The sequence below is a fragment of the Rhinatrema bivittatum genome, chromosome 9 (genome assembly GCF_901001135.1).
Source record: "Rhinatrema bivittatum chromosome 9, aRhiBiv1.1, whole genome shotgun sequence".
In the NCBI taxonomy this organism is placed as follows: domain Eukaryota; kingdom Metazoa; phylum Chordata; class Amphibia; order Gymnophiona; family Rhinatrematidae; genus Rhinatrema; species Rhinatrema bivittatum.
The window spans coordinates 105,770,584-105,792,173 of record NC_042623.1 but is presented as its reverse complement, the minus strand read 5'-3'; the positions used below and the strand labels follow the sequence as shown (position 1 = coordinate 105,792,173).

General features: G+C 42.8%; 1 protein-coding gene across 4 annotated transcripts in view; it reads right to left on the bottom strand.

Moving 5' to 3' along the window:
* Positions 1-21,590, bottom strand: part of PDZRN4 (PDZ domain containing ring finger 4) — a 940,417-nt gene that overhangs the window by 449,875 nt on the left and 468,952 nt on the right. The window contains exon 1 of one of the 4 annotated variants that reach the window (XM_029616544.1): positions 8,855-9,107. The exons of the other annotated variants lie outside the window; for them this stretch is intronic. Coding sequence (XP_029472404.1) covers positions 8,855-8,923 — 69 coding nt within the window. The 5' untranslated portion in view covers positions 8,924-9,107. Of the gene's footprint in view, positions 1-8,854; positions 9,108-21,590 lie in introns of those variants that run through there. 4 annotated transcript variants of the gene reach the window in all.

Below are 21,590 nucleotides of genomic sequence, written 5' to 3'. Positions count from 1 at the left end.
AAAATTCTTTATAGCCATATACTGATAGGGTGAGGGGTCAGGATAAACTGGCCAGAGTTCACACTGAAGAACCAAGAGAATCTTGATGACCTAGAGATAGACTGGGAAAACTGGTGGACTAATTGGTAAAACTGGTAGTTTCCAGTTACAAAATTTGATGGCTTACACGTGTAAAAGTTGACAAGTATGAAGAAAAATATGTGAGTTAAATTTCCATATATAAATGATTAAAATCATGAGCACAAATATTTGTGTATAGTAGATTTGTACCACTTACCTGGATAAATTTTGACTTCTCTGGATAAGTGATGACTTGATGCCACTTAGCCCAAGTCTCAAAATCCACCACTTATCTAGCTAAGTAATATAGATGGATAAGTACTTATCTGGCTATGTTGAAAATAAATGTTGCATACCTTTTAGATACATGAGCATGTTTTTGGGTAGACTTAAGCGTATTTTATATTGTATGCACACATTTGTGTTCACGATATAAACTACATGAGTATGAGCATGCATGCCACTATGCATACATATACAGGCATGTGTACACATGTTTTAGTTATCCTCATACTGCATTCTTCTTAAAAGGAGTTATTAAGACTGAACTCCCGAAGGGAAATTAGATTAGAGGGGATTTGTGACACTAGTTTTTATTATCTTGCACCTTCTCTGGGGAACTCCTTGCCTTTGGACATCTGGCTTGAAAAGAATTATTTAAAATTTAGAGAATATATCAAAGCTTGGTTATTTGCACAAGTTTTCAACAATTAGTTGATTTTAATTTGCTTTTATGTTACCTTTGTATATTAAATGAATATAGTTAGATTATAATACTATTTTCAGATTTTTTTTTTCAAAATTTTTACTTTATATTTTATGTTCTTATGTTATTTTCGATGATGTTTGTTGACATTTTTTGCTTTATTGCATAAAAATGTATTTTATGGGTTTATGTTTGTACATCACTTTCATTTTATATCAGAAAAGTGCTTAAGTAAATAACTAAACTAACTAAAAAAGGTGGCAGAGAGAGAGAGAGGAAATAGATAGGAATGGACAATACAAGAAAGCAAGAGAAAGTGTGAAACCATGTGCTCCAGTGAAATTAGGATGCTACCAGTAAGGAAAAGTGAAAACATGAGGGATAGCCTAGAACTGGAGTGTTCAAAGCAGTTGTACAGCACCCCCCCCCCCCCCAACCAGTCAGGTTTTCAAGATATCCCTAATGAATATGCATAAGATTTGCATTCACTACTTCCTGTGTATGCAAATATTTCTCATGCATATTTATTAGGGATATACTGAAAACACCTCTGGCCAAGAAAGAAGAATAGTGAGGAAGAAAGCGAGCTGCGGAAAGTGAAATTGTAATAGTCATTACACTTTCACTTTCTGCACCTCACTCTCTTCATCGCTTACTGGTAAGCATCCTGCTTTCACTGGAGTACACGGTCTTAACACTTTCTCTGAAGGGAGAATGCAATGGCTGACAGTTGAGTTGGAAGGAAGAAGAAAGCGTAGGAAGCTGGGAGATATGAAAGAACAAAGAGAGGTGGAACACAGTAAAAAGATGGGGACAGTGTGAGAAAACAGAAGAAGACTGGAGAAAGAGAAGGAAGAAAGACGGGCTGGAGACAACAAAAACCAAAGAGTCTAGAAAAAATATTCAAAGAAAGGAGAGACTATACGTAAAATGAAATAAAAGAGTATGAAACAGGAAAGAATGAGGTAATAATACACTAAGAGATGAATGAATGAATGAATGAAAGAGAAACAAAGAGAAGGAGATAGAAGAAAGAAAAGGAACTGATGCCAGAGATGTTATACTTTCTGAGACCAATTAATAGTAATAGCTTTGAATAATCTGGAGGGAATTTTTCAAACTGTCTCAATAAGGATAAAGTCAATGCACCGATTTTAAAAGCAAAAGTATGTGTGTACTTTGACTTTGAAACTTCCTACAGGTACAAAATACCCAAGGACATTTCCATCTGACTTTCTGGGGGTACTTTCTTCATTGAAAATAATCGGGCAAATTTTTAATCTATCGTGTGCGAAAAATCCGGCGTTACGCGTGTAGCTGGGCCTTGCGCACACCTCACGCATTCTAGAAGGGGCCAGGCCATGCGAGTAGCTCCCGTTATGCGCAGAAGTGCCAAGCCGAAGAAAGGGGGAGGTCTGGAGGCAGGGAGAGGTGGGGCTTCAGGCACCATACAGCGGCCATTTGCCATCTGCTGGCGCGTGCAACTTCCTACTGCTCCTGTTGAGAAGCAAAAGGCCAAAAAAAAAGGGATAGGGGGCAAGGAGGAGAGGGGAAGGAAGGTTAGGTTAGGGGGTAGGGAAGTTCCCTCCTAGAACGCTCCGAGCGCACCGGGAGGGAACTGGGGAAGGCCGCAATGTGTTGCCGTGCAAATTTGCAGAACTTTACTCCCCCTTGAGTGCGCCGTATGCACATGTGTGTGTGGATTACAAAATCTGGTGCACATGTTATAAAATTTGCATGTCCATGTGCATGTGCCGGGAAGCACACGCACCTATGAAAATCTACCCCAATTTGCATAGATTTGAAAATACAATCTATACTGCCATTTTCCTCTCATGACCAAAACACATTTCTGGGAATGTTTTCTCTCAATATGGCTAAAATCACATGCATTTTGGAACATATTCTTAGGGAAGACATACAATGAAGGAAGGAAATTTTCATAAAACTGCTTCACATGGGTAAATCACTTTGAAAACTGTCGTCACACTTCTAATTTTGAGTATGTTTGGGTATGTCTAGATACTTGTCAAAAAATCTAATCTGATCAAAACCAAGCAAAAAACTTGTATAATATGAGTGGATAACACATTGAAATCATCGGTTCAGTGTGCTGCGGCAGTCAAAAAGCAAACAGAATGTTGGGAATTATTAGAAAGGGAATGGTGAATAAAATGGAAAATGTCATAATGCCTCTGTATCGCTCCTTGGTGAGACCACACCTTGAATACTGTGTACAATTGTTATGATTCCTGCCTGCGGAGCTACCCCGTGAGCAGGCCTCTCACCTCCTGTGCTCGTCTTCTCCAACACGGCACGGAGCCGCCGACATTCTTCACGGCAGGAGCCGCAGTCAGCTTGTCTTCACCGCGGGAGGAGCCGCGGACTTCAGAGTGACTCTCCGGCTCGGCGGGCCTGCCGCCATGCTTCAACATGACTGGGGCCGCTGCCGACGTCTCTTCCATCTTCACGGCCAGAGGCCACAGTCCCTGGTCTCTCCTGGCAGCCAGAGCTGCCTTCAAATCCTCCAGCAGTGGCAGGAGCCACTGCCGATATCGGGGCCTGCCTGCGCGCAGGCCCAGCCTCTCCAGCGGCAGCATGGCCGCTCTCCAAGATCCTGCCCCCTTCCTAAGTGGTTTCCTGTGTCAGCCCTATAAAAGGGCTTCTCCTGCACTCCTGTGTTGCCTTGCATTGGAGTTACTTGCTCCTGGAAGTCTCGTCTTCCAGCACTCCGTCAGGTCTTTCTTCTTCGTTGGAGCTCCATGTCTCGTCTGCTTCCGGTGTTCGTGGTTTCCTGAAGTTCCTAGTCCAGGCTTCCTGATGTTCCACTTCCTGATGTTCCCGAGGTTCTGCCCTCCTTCGCTCATTTCGAGTCCTCCTAACCTTCCAGCTTCTCTGGTTCTCCAGATGACACCTTGCCTCATCATTGGAGTCTCGTCTCAGCTGGATTCCCTTCCTGCGCTTGTCCCGCTCTCCGCGTGGTCCATGACCAGCCTCTTCAGGTTGTGTAGGGCACGCAATGGGACAGGGTGGTCATGACCAGCCCATTGGGTCCGCCCGTGTAGGTGGGCTATGTAGGGTGCCCTGAGAGACAGTGCCTATGTCCGAATCTTCCAAGCTTCTTGTCTCGTCCAGACTCTTTCAAGTTCCTCATCTCGTCTAGAGTCTTTCAAGTTCCTGGTCCACATCCAGAGACTTCTCATCTTGTTTTGAGTCTTCTGTGTCACAAGGCTTCCATCTGCCCTCATCCTCAGTCCGGCCTGCTGCTTCTTGCCGATACCTAGCGGCAGGTCCGAAAGGGCTGGGAACGGTTGGAGGACTGTTCAATATCCAACATTGTGTTGTTGGTCTTCTAGAAGCATGCAGGTCTGGCAGAGGGTCAGACTTTGTCTTCACCCATGCTGGGACATGCCTTGCCAACCCATGGTGGTGTCTTGGATTCATCTGGGGTCATGCCGAGGCCCAAGGGCACACATTCCCCTCAAATGGGATCGCTCTCCTAGCAGTCCCGCATGTAACAGAATGCAAAGCTTCTCAAGGCCTCCCATTATGTAACAATTCTGGTCGCCGCATCTCAAAAAAGATATAGTTGCAATGGAGAAGGTACAGAGAAGGGCGACCAAAATGATAAAGGGGATGAACAGCTCCCCTATGAGGAAAGACTAAAGAGGTTAGGACTGTTCAACTTGGAGAAGAGACAGCTGGGGGGGGGGATATGATAGAGGTGTTTAAAATCATGAGAGGTCTAGAATGGGTAGATGTGAATCGGTTATTTACTCTTTCAGATAATAGAAGGGCTAGGGGACATTCCATGAAGTTAGAATGTGGCACATTTAAAACTAATCGGAGAAAGTTCTTTTCTCACTCAACGCACAATTAAACTTTGGAATTTGTTGCCAGGGGATGTTGTTAGTGCAGTTAGTATAGCTGGGTTTAAAAAAGGATTGGATAAATTCTTGGAGGAGAAGTCCATTACCTGCTATTAATTAAGTTGACTTGGAAAATAGCCACTGGTTTTACTAGCAACAGTAACATGGGATAGACTTAGATTTTGGGTACTTGCCAGGTTCATATGGCCTGGATTGGCAGGATGCTGGGCTTGATGGACCCTTGGTCTGACCCAGTATGGCATGTTCTTATGTTCTTATTAATTAGGATAAGGACCTGTTCAGGTTCTCCAGTTTCGAAAGGGGAAATTAATGTACCTTTTTCAATCTAAAAAATATATAGAAAGTGAGAAAGTAACAGTGCCAAAAAAGCTGCAAACCACAGGATTTAAATTACTAAAAAATGGGACAAAAATGATATAGCAAAGTAAAAACCCATAATAGTGTGTGTGTAGGTATTGTGCTAGAACTGGTGCATCTGCTGCTTATATTTGATTGAATATGTTTCTCAAAGAAATGGTTTATTTATTCAATCTTATGAGAATACACCATGGTTTTCATATTGCTGTAATTTGCTGCGTATTATTACATTGCATCTGTAGGTAAAAAACGTATGGAAGCTTAAATGTTAGCAGCAGTAAAAATGTTGCTTCTAGTAATGACTTCTGAGTAAGTGAATTGCCTTGGTGACCACTATTCACGTTTTCTGCATTGGTAAATACTGAAATACACATAAGATCAGCCGCCTTCATCAGGTCTCTGAAAAGCTATGGCTGCTACTGCTACCGGGATTAGTTTATTATATGAATATAAATGATCCACCTTGATTCTAATACATTGGGAAGTCTCTGCTAATCTCCACTTGTCTCATGGCCCCAACAAACTTTAACTTATCCCATGCTTTTCAGTAACTGCGCAGTCTGAAAAGCACTAACGGAACAGAACAGGACTGTCAACTGGAATTACAAGAGCGTAAAATTAAAAAGGGTTTTATCTAGTCAAGTGTTAATGTTTGAGCAGGCTAATTCATTTTAATAAAATAACAGATCCTACTATGAAAACTCTACGAGAATAACGTAGAAACAACTCTGTGCGGTAGAATATATGCATGTATATGGCCATGTGTAGAGCTTTGATAGTATTTATAACTTGAGTGTATTATATATATAGGCATATTATAAAATACTCGTATCTCTACCCCGCAACATACATGCATATGCATGCTTATGCGTGAATACATGCAATGCATTGAAAGCAACTATTTCAATGCATTAAATGCTCATCCTTTTCCTACATGCATATATATTTTATGTATAAAAATAAAGTAGTACATACATGCAAAAAACCCAATTTACATGTATATATTGGTACATTTTAAAACATATACGATTAATTGAAATTACCAGTTTACCAATTATGTCACCAGTTTGACCAGTTCTTTTCCAAGTCATCGAAACTTCTTCAGCCTGAATTCCCCCCCACCCAGCCAATAATGGACAATAAACAAGTCTGATATCAATTACGTAAGATAATTAACAGGTGTAAAATTACATGGATAAGGTTCCAAACGCATGCGTGTGTTTTAAGATAGCAACCTATGAGCGCAACTGTTTAGCCCATCCAGAATGCCCCTACAACCCTCTTTTTACCGCATATATTTGTGTGCATGAAACGTAAAATACGTGCATACTTTTGACTTTTATAATAGTGATTATGCGATTAAAGGCTACTTACGCACATATGCACTAATTTTTATGTGAGTAACTGTTTAACAATTCTCTCCTGTCTAAAATCTGTGCTAACAGTGGTGTCTCTTATTGTGGCAGCTGCTAACTACTTCCTACTATAACACCTATCTAAAGGCTTTCTTACTGTCAAGTATACTCCAAGCTGCATAAATAGATAGAAAATTACTGTACAGATCCACAGAGGGCAGACACAGTCTCATATGTCACATTGCTGCTACCCTTTGATACCTTATCTGTGACATTAACCCAACAATATAGCAGGCAAGGCTGAAAGGTTGACTACACATTACTCTAGTACAAAACTCACTGAGATTCTTCCAGGGATTAAGCCTTATCTAGGAAATACCAGAGGAAAAGAAAAAGCACTTGCTTATTTTCCACTTCTGTCAAGAATGCCCTGAAAAGCCACAGCCCAACAGTAGGAAAGGGATGGAGCAGAAGCATTTCAATAGAGCTTTATATAAAAGGTGGCTTCTGTTTCTCTCTAGCATCTCATAGGCATTTCATTTTAAATCGACATTATCAAAGCTGTCAGTTTCTGCAGGGAATGTTATGGTCGATTCTGGGTTCTGAACTCACATGCCAATGCACTGTGGCATTCACAGTCCCACTTCTTTCCTATGGAATCAGAATGGTAGACACCAACATACATCAGCTTAGAAGGAGAGGGAAAAGTGGTATCAGAAATCTAGGACCGGCCTATGGGGTCACTTAGGAGCTATGCAACAGGGGAAAGGCTGGTGGAAATATTTCAGGGTTCCACAGCTGTAACTGCACATGAAGACACTACTTCCTTTATGACTGCTTCTCTGTTTAGATAAAAGGTCTACGTTGTTGTGGTTTTTTTTTTTCTGTAGCACAAACCTAAGGAATTGTTTTCCAAATGTGCTCTCCTAATCTGTTCCTATGGCATCAACTTGTTAAAAATATAGTTATTTAACAGACACTATAAGACAGACATGAGGTCCCTCCCTATTTCCCACCTTCAGCTAGCAGACCCAGCCAGGCAATACAGAGCTTGGGGAATCAAGAGGGTGCAGTGCCAATAGGATACACAAGATAGCGAAATTTTAACTGCAGCAGCTGAACTAAAGGAAAGTGTTCCACCTACAGACCATCCACATGAGTCAAAGCAATTGAAAGACTGGCTGTAAAATGGACATGATTTTTAAGTCTAAAAACGTTTGCTAGTTTCTAGTACAAAAAAAAAAGAATGAAACTGAGGTATTGCCCCCAGTAGTAATTAACAATGTTAATCCTCTTTGTCCTCTCTATAGCGATAAAGAGAATCATTTTTATATTTAATTAATGCATGGGATCATTTTGGAAACTGGTTAATGAGGCTCTGATCACATTACCATGAAAATGTGCATTAACACTGCAACTGAGGGGGCTGTTTCATGTGTAGCGAATCCACTTTGTAATTAACCCACAGTGAAATGAATCGCGTCAGACAGAACTCTGAGGGAACCAGTAGGCAATGGGCACTTAGCCACTGCTGTGCCAATAGACCACCAACATTCAAAGCTTTTTTCTGCTCAGCACCGCCTGTCAGTAGCAATACAATTCAGAGCTAGATGTGTTCGACCTCAGTCAACAGCAATATGTCAGCCTCGGACCCTACAAAGCACGGAAGTTAGCCTGCTAAAATGGAGAGATTTTTTAGGCATAAGAATTAAATCTTAGAAATAACAAATTCATGGTTTATTCTGGCACAGAGTTTTCTGGGACCCCCCTCCACTCCCTTTCCATCACTATTTGTTTTTAAAATGCACAATGATTAGTCCCTTGCAGTGTCACAAAAAAAAATCATCATGGGATATCAAGACTTCCATCTGATGCCAGACAAAGAAAAAATCTTACACGGGAAGACTCAACATTTTTGCTGTTGCTCTCAGAAGAATCATCTTTCTTTTATGTTCTTCCTTGAAATCATTTTACTTCATATTTCTGTCTCTAAAATACAAGATGTCACGTCCAGATATAGCTTTCCAGTGACAGAAGAAGCAAACGATTTCCAGTGTGTGTGCCTTGTATAAACCAAGAATTAATTTTGCAAACACAAATCTGGTAAGAAACTTGAAAAAGAAAAAGTTAGAAAGCCCCTGAGATTACAAGAAATCCTTTCAAGCCCCTGCAGTTGCAATAAGATTGATCTGAAAACTGTTCAGTGACAAAAGAACAGACGGAGATTTTTCTTGAGAGGCTACGGAGTGGAATAAAGCTTGTGTCAGATTATTTACATGCATGACTGAATGTTTTAAAAGAAGTCCACAGGAAGTCCCATCTGAAGGGGGAGTGGCAAAGAATCAGACAACAAAATAAACTTCCTCAACAACTTTTTTCTTAAAGCACTTACACAAAACATAGTCTAACCTACATGCATCCCAAATTCCTGTGAGCAGACAGCCCCGGTGGCTGCGCCGCTGGTAGTACGTTACGCGCACACTCACCTGTGAAACTTCATAGAGCAGCTTGTAGTGTTCCTCCCTCTTCTGAAAAGTGCACAGATTGCAGCCCATTCTAGTAAGCACAAAATGAGCACAGCTTCTGATTTTCCCAGAGCAGAAAGGAAAATGCACTGACAGGGAATCACCCTCCAGACTTGACTACTGTTTTTCATCAGTCACTCCAGCATAGAAAAAAAAAGGCACCCCACTGACAGCTTGTAGCAGAAGCCAGGGCAGAAATCAGCAGCATGCTCTTCTATCCTTTCCCTAAGTATCGGGCACTCACGTATACACACAGAGTTTTGAGTCAGTTCATGGCAACACTCCCCCTGTCTCTGCATCAGCGCACATGACTACACAGAATCCAGCTCATGAATATTAATAGAACCTCATTGATTATTTATGACAGAACGTGTTAGCGGGGAGGGGTATCATAGCTGCTGTTGATGACAGATGAATATTCACTAATTAAGAAGCAAATGTAGTGCAGTTAAACAAAATCCACTTGTGTCAATACCATCGCTGTTTATTCAGGATCCAAGGATGAAGTGCAGGCTATTTCAAAGAGGTACCTCCACTTGTCCCTTAATTTCATCAGCTATCCGAAGCATCTCCTAAAGAATTTCCTAGACACCAAAGTGGAGGATTTGAAAAAGTATATTTGGCTTAGCTCGCTATTGCTTGTGCCAGGTTGTGACAAATAGCAAAAGCAAAAAAAAAAAATAATAAATTCTGATATTTGAAAAACAGGGGGCATTTGCTGTTGAAAGCTAGCCACGAAATGTATTAAGTTAGTAGAATAAAAAGGTATCACCTTATATTTTTATTAACCATTATTTCTGCTCACTGAAGTGGAATAACAAAGCAACTACTCTGTTTTATCCACGATGTTCAATAGCAACTGAAAGAAGAAACAAAAGATTTATCAGATCAATTTAGCTATTTATAAATCTTATCCAACCTGCCTTTGACACAGGGTCATCTTCGAGCTGGGGCAAACAGCGCAAATGTACCCAGGCTCCACTGCTGGGGGTGGGAAGGGGGAGGGAGGGCGGTGATCTTCACAATTCACTGACCTAAAGATGGTCCTGCAGTGCTGGCCAGCACTATATAAAATACCCAAGCCATGTTCACCACACAGCAGCTGGAGGAGAGAAGCGGGAAGGGCTGGAAGCAGCAGAAAGGGGCAGAAGTATGCAGGGCACTGGCTGGTGGCAGGAGGCGAGGAGGAAAGTGGATGGGAGAAGAGCCAGTGTTTGCCAGCTGGAGGGGCTGGGAGTGCATAGGGCCACCATAAGAAATGCTGGCAGATACAAACTGGTAACAGGTGGCAGAGGCAGAAGCACAGCAGCAGCAAGCAAAATGAACCATCAGACCCCGGGCAGCAAGAAAAGCCCCTGTCACAAGTTATGCAAGGGGCAGTGAGACAGGCAGAGGGAAGACCAGGAAATAAAACAGGAAGGAAAGTCAAGAAAGGGAGAAAGGAAAGGATGAGGAGAGAACTGGATAGAGAGGGAGAGGTGGAATGCAAGGGAAATGAGGGAAAGAGAACTGAGGGTGGGAAGAGAAGGAGAGAGAATGGGGCTATGGGAAGGAGGAAGAGAAAGAGCAGGAACTGGAAGTTGTGGGTGGAAATCTGGAAGTGTAATGAGGGGGAGAGAACTGGGGTAGGAAATGATGTGGAAGAATGAGGTTGAAAGATGCTGAAGTAGAACGGAAGTGGTAATTAGGTGGAGAAGAGGGGGAATGGAGGGTGATGGGGAGGAGGAAGAAAAGAGATGAGAGAATGAGGAGGAGAGCATGGTGATGGGGAGAAGGGGCAAAAATGAAGAAAGTGGATGAGTGAGTGGTGATGATGAAGGGATCAGGAGGGAGATGGGATAGGGGAAGAAGGAAGGGAACTGAATACAGAAGGGAGGGGAGGAAAGGGTGAGAGAAGGCTGGAAAGTGAATAAAGCTAGTAAAGACAGTTGTCACATTATAGAAGGTTACGACCAGATTATTTAGGTATTAATAGGCCCCATCACAAAGAAACGCGCACACAGTCTGACCAGGAACTGTTAACTTCTTTATTATTTCCCAGAGCTCCCTCTGGTGTCCTATGACCTATACTGACAACTTTCTTAACCCAGCCTCTGGCTGAACCTTGCATGTGTTGAACAGGGAGGTAAGAAAGAGAACGAACCAGAAACATACAGAAAGGAACAGAGGCTAATGATGATTTGGGAGGAAAGAGTAGCAAAGTATAGAAAAACAGAGCAAGAGGTAAAAAAATAGGAAAAAGCAAAACTGAATTGTGAGAAAAGATATATCTAGAATTAGAGGGGAAATAAAATGTGGGAACAAATGAAAGACACAAAGAACTGAACAGCAAAACTGAAATGAGAAAAATTGAATAAAATAATAGCATAAAGGAGAAAGAAATATACAACCTGAGGCCAGACCAGAAAAGAAGACAGGAACAAGGAGAAACAAAAAGATAGATTGCTTTAGAAGACAGCGAATGAGGAAAAAAGACAAAGAAGCACAAAGACTAGAAAATATGTATTTTATTGACAAATGTGCAGGACCAGGCTGAAGAGTGATTTTAGCTCTTGGATTCCAGGGTGTGCTCAGTGCGCTGCAGGTTGGGGTCGGATGAAGGTGCACAGAAATGGAGAACTTGGAAAGAAAAATCATGAGCCTCTCCTCGCTCTCTCTCTCTCTGTCTCCTCTGTGTGTGCATACTTTATGTTCACACACTAGTAAAAGGCAGAAGAGCCCATCATTTCATTTCATTGTCATCACCAAGCCCTGCTCCAGTCTAAGGACGGTTATGCTGTGACATTTCAGAATCTTATTGAAATGCCATCATACAAGGAGTATGTCTGTATTCAAGTTCAAAATGCAATAAAGTTTTAATAACAAGAAAAGCACATAAACAAATCCATTGTAGGTATACGAGCTGAAACCCGCAGAAAATGTGCAGTGAAATGTTTATCATTACTGCCCGATGAGGGCTCTTTCTTTATTCTCACCCCCTCCAGTCTCTCACTCTAACTCCAATCCCCCAGCCTGCCCCCACAAGTCTCTCTTCTTTTCCCTCCTATCAGACTCTCTTCATCTTCCTGTTCAGAAGACTGTCTCTCTCTCCCCCCCATCCCTTCTCCACCAGTCTATCTTTCTCTCACATCACCTACCAGTCTCTCTTTCTCCCCTCAGTAACGCCCCCCCCCCCGATCTGTCAGAAGGGGGCAAATAAAAATGTGTGACCACATGGAGTGCCAATGTGCCTTGCCTAGGGGCGGGGCTCCAGTCTACCACATTGCAGGTGCAGGAGGTTACACAGCCTCTGTGTAGCTGCTAGCATGCGGCTGTGCCATTGAAGGGGGACCCCGGAGATCTGGTCGCATCATCGTAGGAAGAGACTCCTCCCTTCACAGACTGCCTGGGGTGCCAGTTAGCCTGATAACAGGCCTGTCTTTTCCCCACCTATTTTTATCTCCCTATAGCCCTCCCCCACCAATCCTTCTCTCTTTCCCTCATCAGCCTGATCTCCCCCACAATAACTCCTTCTCCTCCCCTTCCCCCTATCCATTCCCTCAATTCTTCACACTCCTACATCTACTCACTCCCCTTCAATTTATTCTTCCCTTCTACTCTCTCTACATTCACTTTTGTCAAGTTACTTACTACCTGTAATTAAAAGATGGGGCTGAGCTCCAGTTGCAGGGGTTCAGGATGAGTCATGCACCGGCTGGAAAAACATCCAGGCATTAGGAGTTTCACCTGGGTAGATGGAGGCTCAGATCTACTCACATTCACCCCTGCTTCACTGGAAGGCATGGAGGGCTGTTCCTCAATCCTGTACTTGTGATCCAAACCAGTGCAAACCTTGTTGGTACCCTGCTGATGCAGGTCAATGCACTGAGCTAATCTGGGGCCTATAAACTTTCACTGCACATGCAGTCAAACATGGAAGCTGCCACTTGTGCTGCTTTCCACCTTGGGGCCCATTGTCCCTTGCTGCTCTTTTGACAGTTTCACTTTTAGTTCTGTATGGCTGACATCAGGGATCCAATGGCCTTAACACAATTTATCCTGCCACTGTTATGAAATGCCCCATGGGTGTGATTTTGTTGGCCATCCTGGTATTGGAGCCAATCCCAGGACCTGATAACCTAAGAACATGACTTGCCATACTGGGCCAGACCAAAGGTTCATCATGTCCAGTATCCTGTTTCCAAGTGGCCAATCCAAGCTGCTTATCCCAAGTATAAGCAGTGGATTTCTGCAACTCTACCTTAATACTGTTTAATGGAATTTCCTACCAGGAACTTGTCCAAACCATTTTTAAATGCAGCTACACTATTAGCTTTCACCACATCCTCTGGAAATAATTCCAGACCTTAATTATGCGTTGAGTAAAAAATATTTTCTCTTATTAGTTTTAAATGTATTACCGCTTAACTTCATTGTGTGTCCCCTAGGCCTGGTATTTTTTGAAAAAGTAAACAATCGATTAACGTTTACTCATTCAACTCCACTCTGTTGCGTCCGTCGGTCTCAGACGGCTTCGACCTTTGTGCATCACATTTCTTCCTTCTCTCTCCTCAAGCCTTGGGAGGTTGGCTGCCACCACGTCTTCATGCCGCTCTCCCCGGCTTCCTCGGATCAGCAACGGCGATGGCGGTCGCCATGTTTTTCCTGAGGGCCTCCTAGGGTACACGCACGCATGCCACCCACGTCTTTATCTACGTCATGGCGGGAACCTCGGGGGCGTTCCCTCCGAGTGACATCAGCACATCCTGGTATTTAGCCTGCCCTTCATTTGCTAACAAACCGAGTTAGCAAGGATTGGAATAGCTCCTGTCTAAGCTGCTCTGCCGCTTCCTAGCTGCCGCGGGAAGCTCTCTTCGCCCTTCTGGATAATTCTACTAACTTGGGTACCGCTCCTCGGGGGCCCTTCTACTTTCTTTCAGGTGCCTAACCTGGGATCCCAGGTACTCGCTCCTCGAGGGCCTGCTCTCCCTAACCTGGTGCCTGCCACACTACTACTTCTGCCTGCCAGGACTCTCAAAGATACAGCTTCTGCTTCAGTGAGTACTAACATACCAGTCTATCTCCTCTACAGCTTCAGCGCTCTACATCCGGGACTTGTTCCTGTTCTCCACGCTGTCTCCACCTACTACAGAGTGAGGCAGTTCCTCTCTGCCGAGGATCCATGGACTACCACTGCTGGAGCTATCTACCACTGCTGTCCGCTTCCCGGGCAGTGCCACCCTGCTGTATAATAAAACTATATTCTCTGTGTTGTGTGCAAAGAGTCTAGCCTGGTACTGCAGTTCCTTACGGTGCTCCTCCCTATGGGAAGTGCCCATCACTGCAGTACCCAAGAATCCACTCCATCACCTCACAACCATAACACACTCATTATTTTATAGACCTCTGTCATATCTCCCCTCTGCTGTCTCTTCTCCAAAATGAAGAGTCCTAACTTCTTTAGCCTTTCTTCATAGGGAAATTGTTACATCCCCTTTATCATTCTGATCACCCTTCTCTGTACCTTTTATAATTCTGCTATATCTTTTTTGAGATGAGGTAACCAGAGCTGAACACAATTCTCTAGATGAGGTCGCATGATGGAGTGATAAGCATTATGATATTCTCTGTTTTATTCTCCATTCCTTTCTTAATAATCCCTAGCATTCTATTTGCTTTCTTGGATGCTGTTGCACAATGAGCAGATTTCAAGCCTCTCTTTGTGCTGTTTGAGGATGAGGGTAGGTTCATTAAGGATATCGACTATTGCGCCTTCTGCTTGCCTTGGTTTGGTCATCATTAATATCAGTCTCTCCCCCAAGTGATTCATGAGCCACAATCCCACAGCATTGAATGCCATAGGTACGCATGCACTTCCCTTCATACACATAGATGTTTCTCAGAACAACAACTAAGTATTTTTATAATAGATTAGGTAACTCCCTGCCTGGGTACATAAAAAGATAGGTGGGAATTCCCTGTTAATTAAGGATCATCCCTTCCATCTTTTGTGTGGGTTCCACAAATTTGGTCATGCAGATGATGAAGTCAACCAGATGGGTCAGCACAATCCTCCTTTGCTCTTTAATGTTTGGACAAGGAGGAAGTCTCCTCAATCCACTCCATGATCTCTGACTCCATCCATAAAATCATGCTGGTTCAAAAATGGACACTGACACATTGTATAAATTTCCAAACGAAATGCAACTTTATTTTATAGAATATCAAAGTAAGAACTTTTTATCAGGAATGGTATCATTTTGGGGGTGGGCCATTTTGGGTTTACCCTTGGATATTTTTTTTTTTTTCATTTCGTTTAGTAATTACATAGTGTACCTTAAAAAAGAAAGAAAGAAAAACACATGAAATTTCATATATTTTCTTTCATTTTTTTTTCACCCATGAAATGCAACAAAATAGAAAATATTGTCTGTATTTCCTATTTTGTTGCAAATGAATGCCCACCCCTACTATTTATATGGATGAGAAGGTATTTCAAAACATAGAGGTGAATTTTAGAAGCCTGGCAAATGCCAAAATGATGAGATATGCGTACGAGTCAGGCTCACATAGGCCCACCAAATTTTAAACTTGCCCAGATAAATGCGTATCTCCTACAGCGCACACATTTCAAAAAGGGGTGAGGCGTGGGCATGGTGTGGGCGAGACAGAGGTGTTTCGGGGCATGACCAAGAGATGTGCGTGTAAATAAGTACGTGCCTGGGTGCATGCCCAGATCCCCGCCGCGCAAGTTTACTTCTTCTAGAGATGAGGTGTAAGTTTAAAAATAAAAAGAACAGTGTTTCAGGGGTGTAAAGTGTCTGGGGTAACTGAGGGCGTGTAGACTATCAAACCAGGGGAATCTGGAGGATCCAGCTGTAACTGGGTGAACTGGTGGATGAAATGTTGAAAATGGAAATGGCATGGACACGTGCTCCTTTTACAATTCTCTAACTTATCCATTAGAAATAGGATTTACGTGCATAGGCAAATGCCCACTTAAAACTGGTTGCACCTATGTGCGCGGTCAGGCTATTTAATAACATGTGCGCATACATGCAAGCAAGTTAGAAAATGGCTGTGTATCCGGGAGCATACTGACACGCACATGCCAAAAAGTGCCCATATGCCAGTTTGAAAGCTGTATGGGCTTCCATGTTATAATCACAACTGACCATAAGAGGTCAAACTGGTTTTCCTCGCCACTGCCTTTTCTTTTCTTCAGCCCCTATGGGAGGGCTGGTTGGTTCAAGCATACTTACATACCAAAATTTTCATCCAAAGGACACCAAATACATAAGCAAAAAATTCCATGACAGTGCAATATATCATCCTTTCTTCCAAGGCACTGCTCACTTCTTGCCATGGTCATGGCCTGGTTCCCAACTGCACACCACCATCCTTCAGTATTGGTTTTTCCAGACCCAGCACTGACCAGGACATATTAGGCAATAGCTCAGTACAATTCACCCATTCTTGCACACAGCTTCTTCCCTTTGTGGAGCTTCTCTTCTGTACCTCTTGATTAGGTCCTCAGGAAGAGGACAAGACACTCCAGACATCAGCCACTGGCCTCTCTGCTTCCCCACTATGGTAAGCTCTATAATGAAGGCGGAAACCTCTGCTTTCTATCTGTGCTAAGTTCCGCAGGCCCTGCACATCAGTAACACTCCAGGGCAGTTTCACAACTGGTTAACTCACCCCACTCCTGCACTTCTTTTGGCTGTATGATAGCTCCCTTCTCTGCTCTGGTCCAACCATGACAGAAGAAGGGCTCCACACCACTTCTTCTCAGCCTCGTGATTCTCCCCTTGAGGGGGAGAGCCCCTGCAGGACCCCACTCCATTTGGAAAGTCCTAGGGCCTCCCAACCGGTAGGCTGAGTACTCCAGTGTGGTCACATCTCTGGAAATCCCTGCTTCCCATCCTATACATGAGAGGGCGGGGCGGAAAGGGCAAAAACCTGCCAAAACCTTTCCCCTACTGACCGCTCTCTAGAGTCCACCAATAAGATAAGTCCCAAACTGTTAAGGGAACATATGTATTTTTTTTCCTAAAGCACCTAAACAAATTTATATTGTGACTCATTCCCTTAACATGGCATCCAATGGTCATTTCATAGCATTATATAACTATTTAATCCCAACTTTAACAAGTCAGAACCCAAACAGGTTGCTACACTTCATCCCATAATAGAAATATTAAATCCAGGGGTCACCACAATTATATACATATGCATATATATACAGTAGTTATGTATACATATAATATAAATCTTACATTTTAAACAGGATTTTGAGTTTTCTCATATGATTAAAACTAGTCTGAATTCCTGTCCTCTCAAATGTCCCTCTTCTGAAAAAATTCAGATATATAGAAAATAACATTTTCCATAGGAGGAAACCTCTATGAACAAAATTTAACATCCTTTATATGGACCTAAATATCTTGTTGCAAGACACATAAAAAATGCTGCACATTAAATCTCTCCAGATATTTGACCATATACACAGTGCAGGAAATTTTCATGAAGACGTCAGAAGGCAATAATTCATGTAGCAAACAACAGTCAACACAATGATTCTGCTTGAATTCTCTTTTCCTGTTATTTGAGGAAAGATCTATAAAGAATTTATAGCCTGAAACATTTGTTTTATGCTAGAAAATGCTTATGCATATAAATACTGGCACCAAAAATGTAGAAATCTGAAAAAAATGTATTTAAAAAGCACTCAGAAAGATTATGGGATCCATTTTCAGCCACTGTCTTGCCAGGAAAGTTAGCCGAAGCAATTTATCCAGCAAACTCAGCCTGACAAATGGTGCCGAATATCAAACTCGGACCTAGATTCATCATTCTGCTATATTCATAGCACGATACTTCCAGCGATAATGTGAAAAACATTAATAATGTGAAAAACATTATCGCCTGCAGCGCTGCCGGGACATAACTTAACCCAACCCCTGCCCACTCTACTCCCCTTCCCTTCAATTGAAAAGCACCACCGCAATGTGGCCGGAATCGCATGCAGTAGGGCGTTATCGCACGCGATAAGGCCCTAATGCACGTGATAAGGCCACATCGCAGCTTGATGAATGACCCGTTCAGATCTTTGCTTTTAACTTTCAGCAAGGCACTTGAACTTTATGTTGAACAGTCATTTATAATCAACATCAGATTGTGAACCTCAACAACTGTCTCACAGCGGTATCCCAATGGCTTAGTCAGGGCTGGTGCTAGCAATTTTGCTGCCCTGTGCAAACAATTGTTGCGCTATTCCCCCCCCCCCCCCCCCCCCAATTCTCTTTTATTAACACAAAATGTTGTTTTCCCCAATAACCAACATACAATAGAAACTGTGACTCTCATGCTCTGTCCCAGACCCCTTTCACCACAGAAAAAAAGCCCTGCTCCATCTGGCAAACCAAAGTGTCAAAATTGATACACATCTCATAGACTATTTCACCCTATACTCAGGTCCAAAATTTCTAAATTGTGCACAGACAATCCCCAAATGTTATTGTCCCACCTACGAGTTCATAAAATTTGTTGTGTAGAAAAACATGCACTGCTCTGCTGCCACCCAGAAAACCCTACAAAAGAAGACGCTTGCAACCCATACAGTATTAGGCCTATTGTAACACGTTAGGCTTCGGTTTGGCCCTTGTACAGCCTTGAGTAAACTGAATGACAATATAGTAAAATTCCCATACCAAAATAGTACTTGCTGCAAGCACTCAAACAGAAACAACTCTATCTATGAAAATATAAATATTACAGCAGGCACTAAAATGCCTCCTACTAGGAAAGCAGAACAAACCAGACTGCTATAAATTCCTATATAGAAAATGCATGCTAACAGAATACCTCACCTAACTTATACATTCAGAACACAGACAGATACTCACCAAATACAGAATAATGAGACCATAAAGTATAAACTGAAACGTGTAGACAAAAACTGAACTGGATGCTGCAACAAACCAGACTCTGCATGCAATGAAGCAATGGAAAACCAAAATATCACCAGTCCTTATAAATCAAACAATAAAATCAAGAAATATATATCAATCATAACAAACCATACTAATAAAAAGAATATTGCCAAACAGATAACAAATAGAATAATACCCAATAATTAAGAACTCATATGAAAGGGAGCACTGCAGAGACTAAGGTGTACCCTGTGATCTCAAGTGGGTGAAGTTTTTGCCATACCGGTCCCAGCTGTGAGAAGACCTCAGGGGATTCCTCCTCCCCATTCTGCGACGCCAACAGTGATGTCATTAAGGAGGGCCAAGGGTACTCCATTTAATTCCAGGCACTGCAGCTTAGATGTGGAGGAGCTTTATAGAGACTAAGACGTACCCAGTGACATCGAGCAGGTGAAGTCTTTGCCGCATCGGTCCCAGCTGTGAGAAGATCTCCAGGGTTACCCTTCCCCTTTTTGCGATGCCGATGGTGATGTCATCAAGAAGGGCTGAGTCTACTCCATTTAATCCCAGCTGCTGTGGTGCGCAGTGAAAACTGCATGCCAAAGGGCATGCCCTTTAGCATCAATGGGAAGGAAAAGAAAATCAAAGATTTTCACCTCATCCCCAGCTTCTGTTGTGGTTTGTGACCCCATGGACAATCATCTACAAAGACTGGGTGAGTTCCTAAATAGTGACTGCAGTGGAGAATTGCTCTCTGGGGTTTCCCTCAATTCTGGGATTAGCTGAATACCTCCTTAGCCAGTAAGTATTGTTTCCCATGATATCAGGTCTTTTATGGAGCCTGCAAAGCCTTCACCTTCTCTTAATCTGTGTCAAATGCCAAATTATCTCGTCCATAATCAGATCGATACAGTACAGTGTGCTCCGGTGGAGTGCACTGTTATCCCGCGTTTGGACACGCTAGCTTTACCCCTTATTCAGTAAGGGGTAACACGCATCAAAAACACGCGTCCAAACCCCCCCCCCCCCCCGAAACTAATAGCGCCCGCAACCTGCAAATGCATGTTGATGGCCCTATTAGTTATTCCTGTGCGATTCACTAAGCGAAATGTGCAGCCAAGCCGCACATTTTACTTTCAGAAATTAGCGCCTACCCAAAGGTAGGCGTTAATTTCTGCCGGCACCGGGAAAGTGCACTGAAAAGCAGTAAAAACTGCTTTTCTGTGCACCTTCCGACTTAATATGATGGCGATATTAAGTCGGAGGTCCCAAAAGTTAAAAATAATTAAAAGAAAAAAATTCTAAATCTGCCCGCAACTCACGGGTTGAAAACCGGACGCTCAATTTTGCCGGCGTCCGGTTTCCGAACCCGTGGCTGTCAGTGGGTTTGAGAACCGACGCCGGCAAAATTCAGCGTTGGCTGTCAAATTTGCTGACAGCCGCTGCTCCTGTCAAAAAAGAGGTGCTAGGGACGCGCTAGTGTCCCTAGTGCCTCTTTTTACTGCGGGCCCTAATTTGAATAATTTTATTTACTGAACCGCGTGCACAGGCCACTCTCCTGTGCGCGCGCCGGGATAGCAGGCGCTCGCCCGCTCTCCCACGATTTTTACTGTTTCGGCCTGAATGTTACACTATCAGATTTGTGGAGGCTAATGGTTAAGCTGGATAAAAATCTAACCCAGTCAGTCTCACAGCTCTGTATTTTTACAGTTGAATCTAGAACCACTTTTGAAGCACATGGAAGAAACTGGATGAACTTGAAAACTCTGCTCTTAATTCTCAGGTTCTATTGTTATAAAATGCTGGTTTAGCTCATATTAAAGACAGTTTGACAGGACATAATTTAAGAGTCTTTAGAAAATATGTTAAGAGTTAGGAATTTGCAATTTAACTTTCCTTATACTAGGCTTTTCTCACCAACTGAACTAATTAAAAAGTACTTGACTGAGATATTAGCCTTTGATGAAGAGTGAATTACATTTATTTTAAAAATATATTATTTGTCTAAGCAGAGAAACATGGTTAACGATAAGTAGATAAGTTCTCCCTGTAGGATTCCCTTGATTCTATACCTACCAGTGATAATCTAATTATCTCATTTTGGGGCCGATGCAATATTTATGCGCAGAAAGCGGGCTCTGAGCAGTCAGCGCCCGCTTTCTAAAGCACCCTCAGGCGCCCCTCCTGGGGGCACCTTGCAATATTTAAATTAGGAGTCGCATTATCAAGGAGGCGCTAGGGGAGCTTCTGGATAATGGGAGCCTGAGAGTGTCAGCCGTCCACCGGTTAGGAAAACCGTCACCGAGTTTATTGGCGTCAGTTGCATGAGATTAGCGCTATTAGATTCATTCCGCGTTGGACGCGCATTGTAGAGGCACTAATCCCCTAATTGCATAAGGGGATTAGTTAGTTAGCGCCTGTACAACCCGTGTCCAACTGCGGGTTATACAGTGCGCTTGGCTGAGCACACTGTATTGCTTCGGCCCCTTTGTGCTGAACAGGATAGGGACCTAGTTTTCTCCAAATATTTTAGAAATAAGGATGTTTCTTTTTGTGGGTATAAGATCTACATATTTCCTGATTTCTCTTGAGCTCGGAGAAGACATTTGCTCTCACTAAAAAGTAAGGTAATTCACCTTAGGGGCTTCTTTCTTTTAAACTTTCCATGTAGGTGCTTTATTACTTTTCAGTCTAATAAGTTTATCTTTATAGATCCCTTGCAGCAGGAGATTTTTATAGTTAATAAGAGTGCGAAGCTAGGGCTAGAGTCTTAACCAATTTGG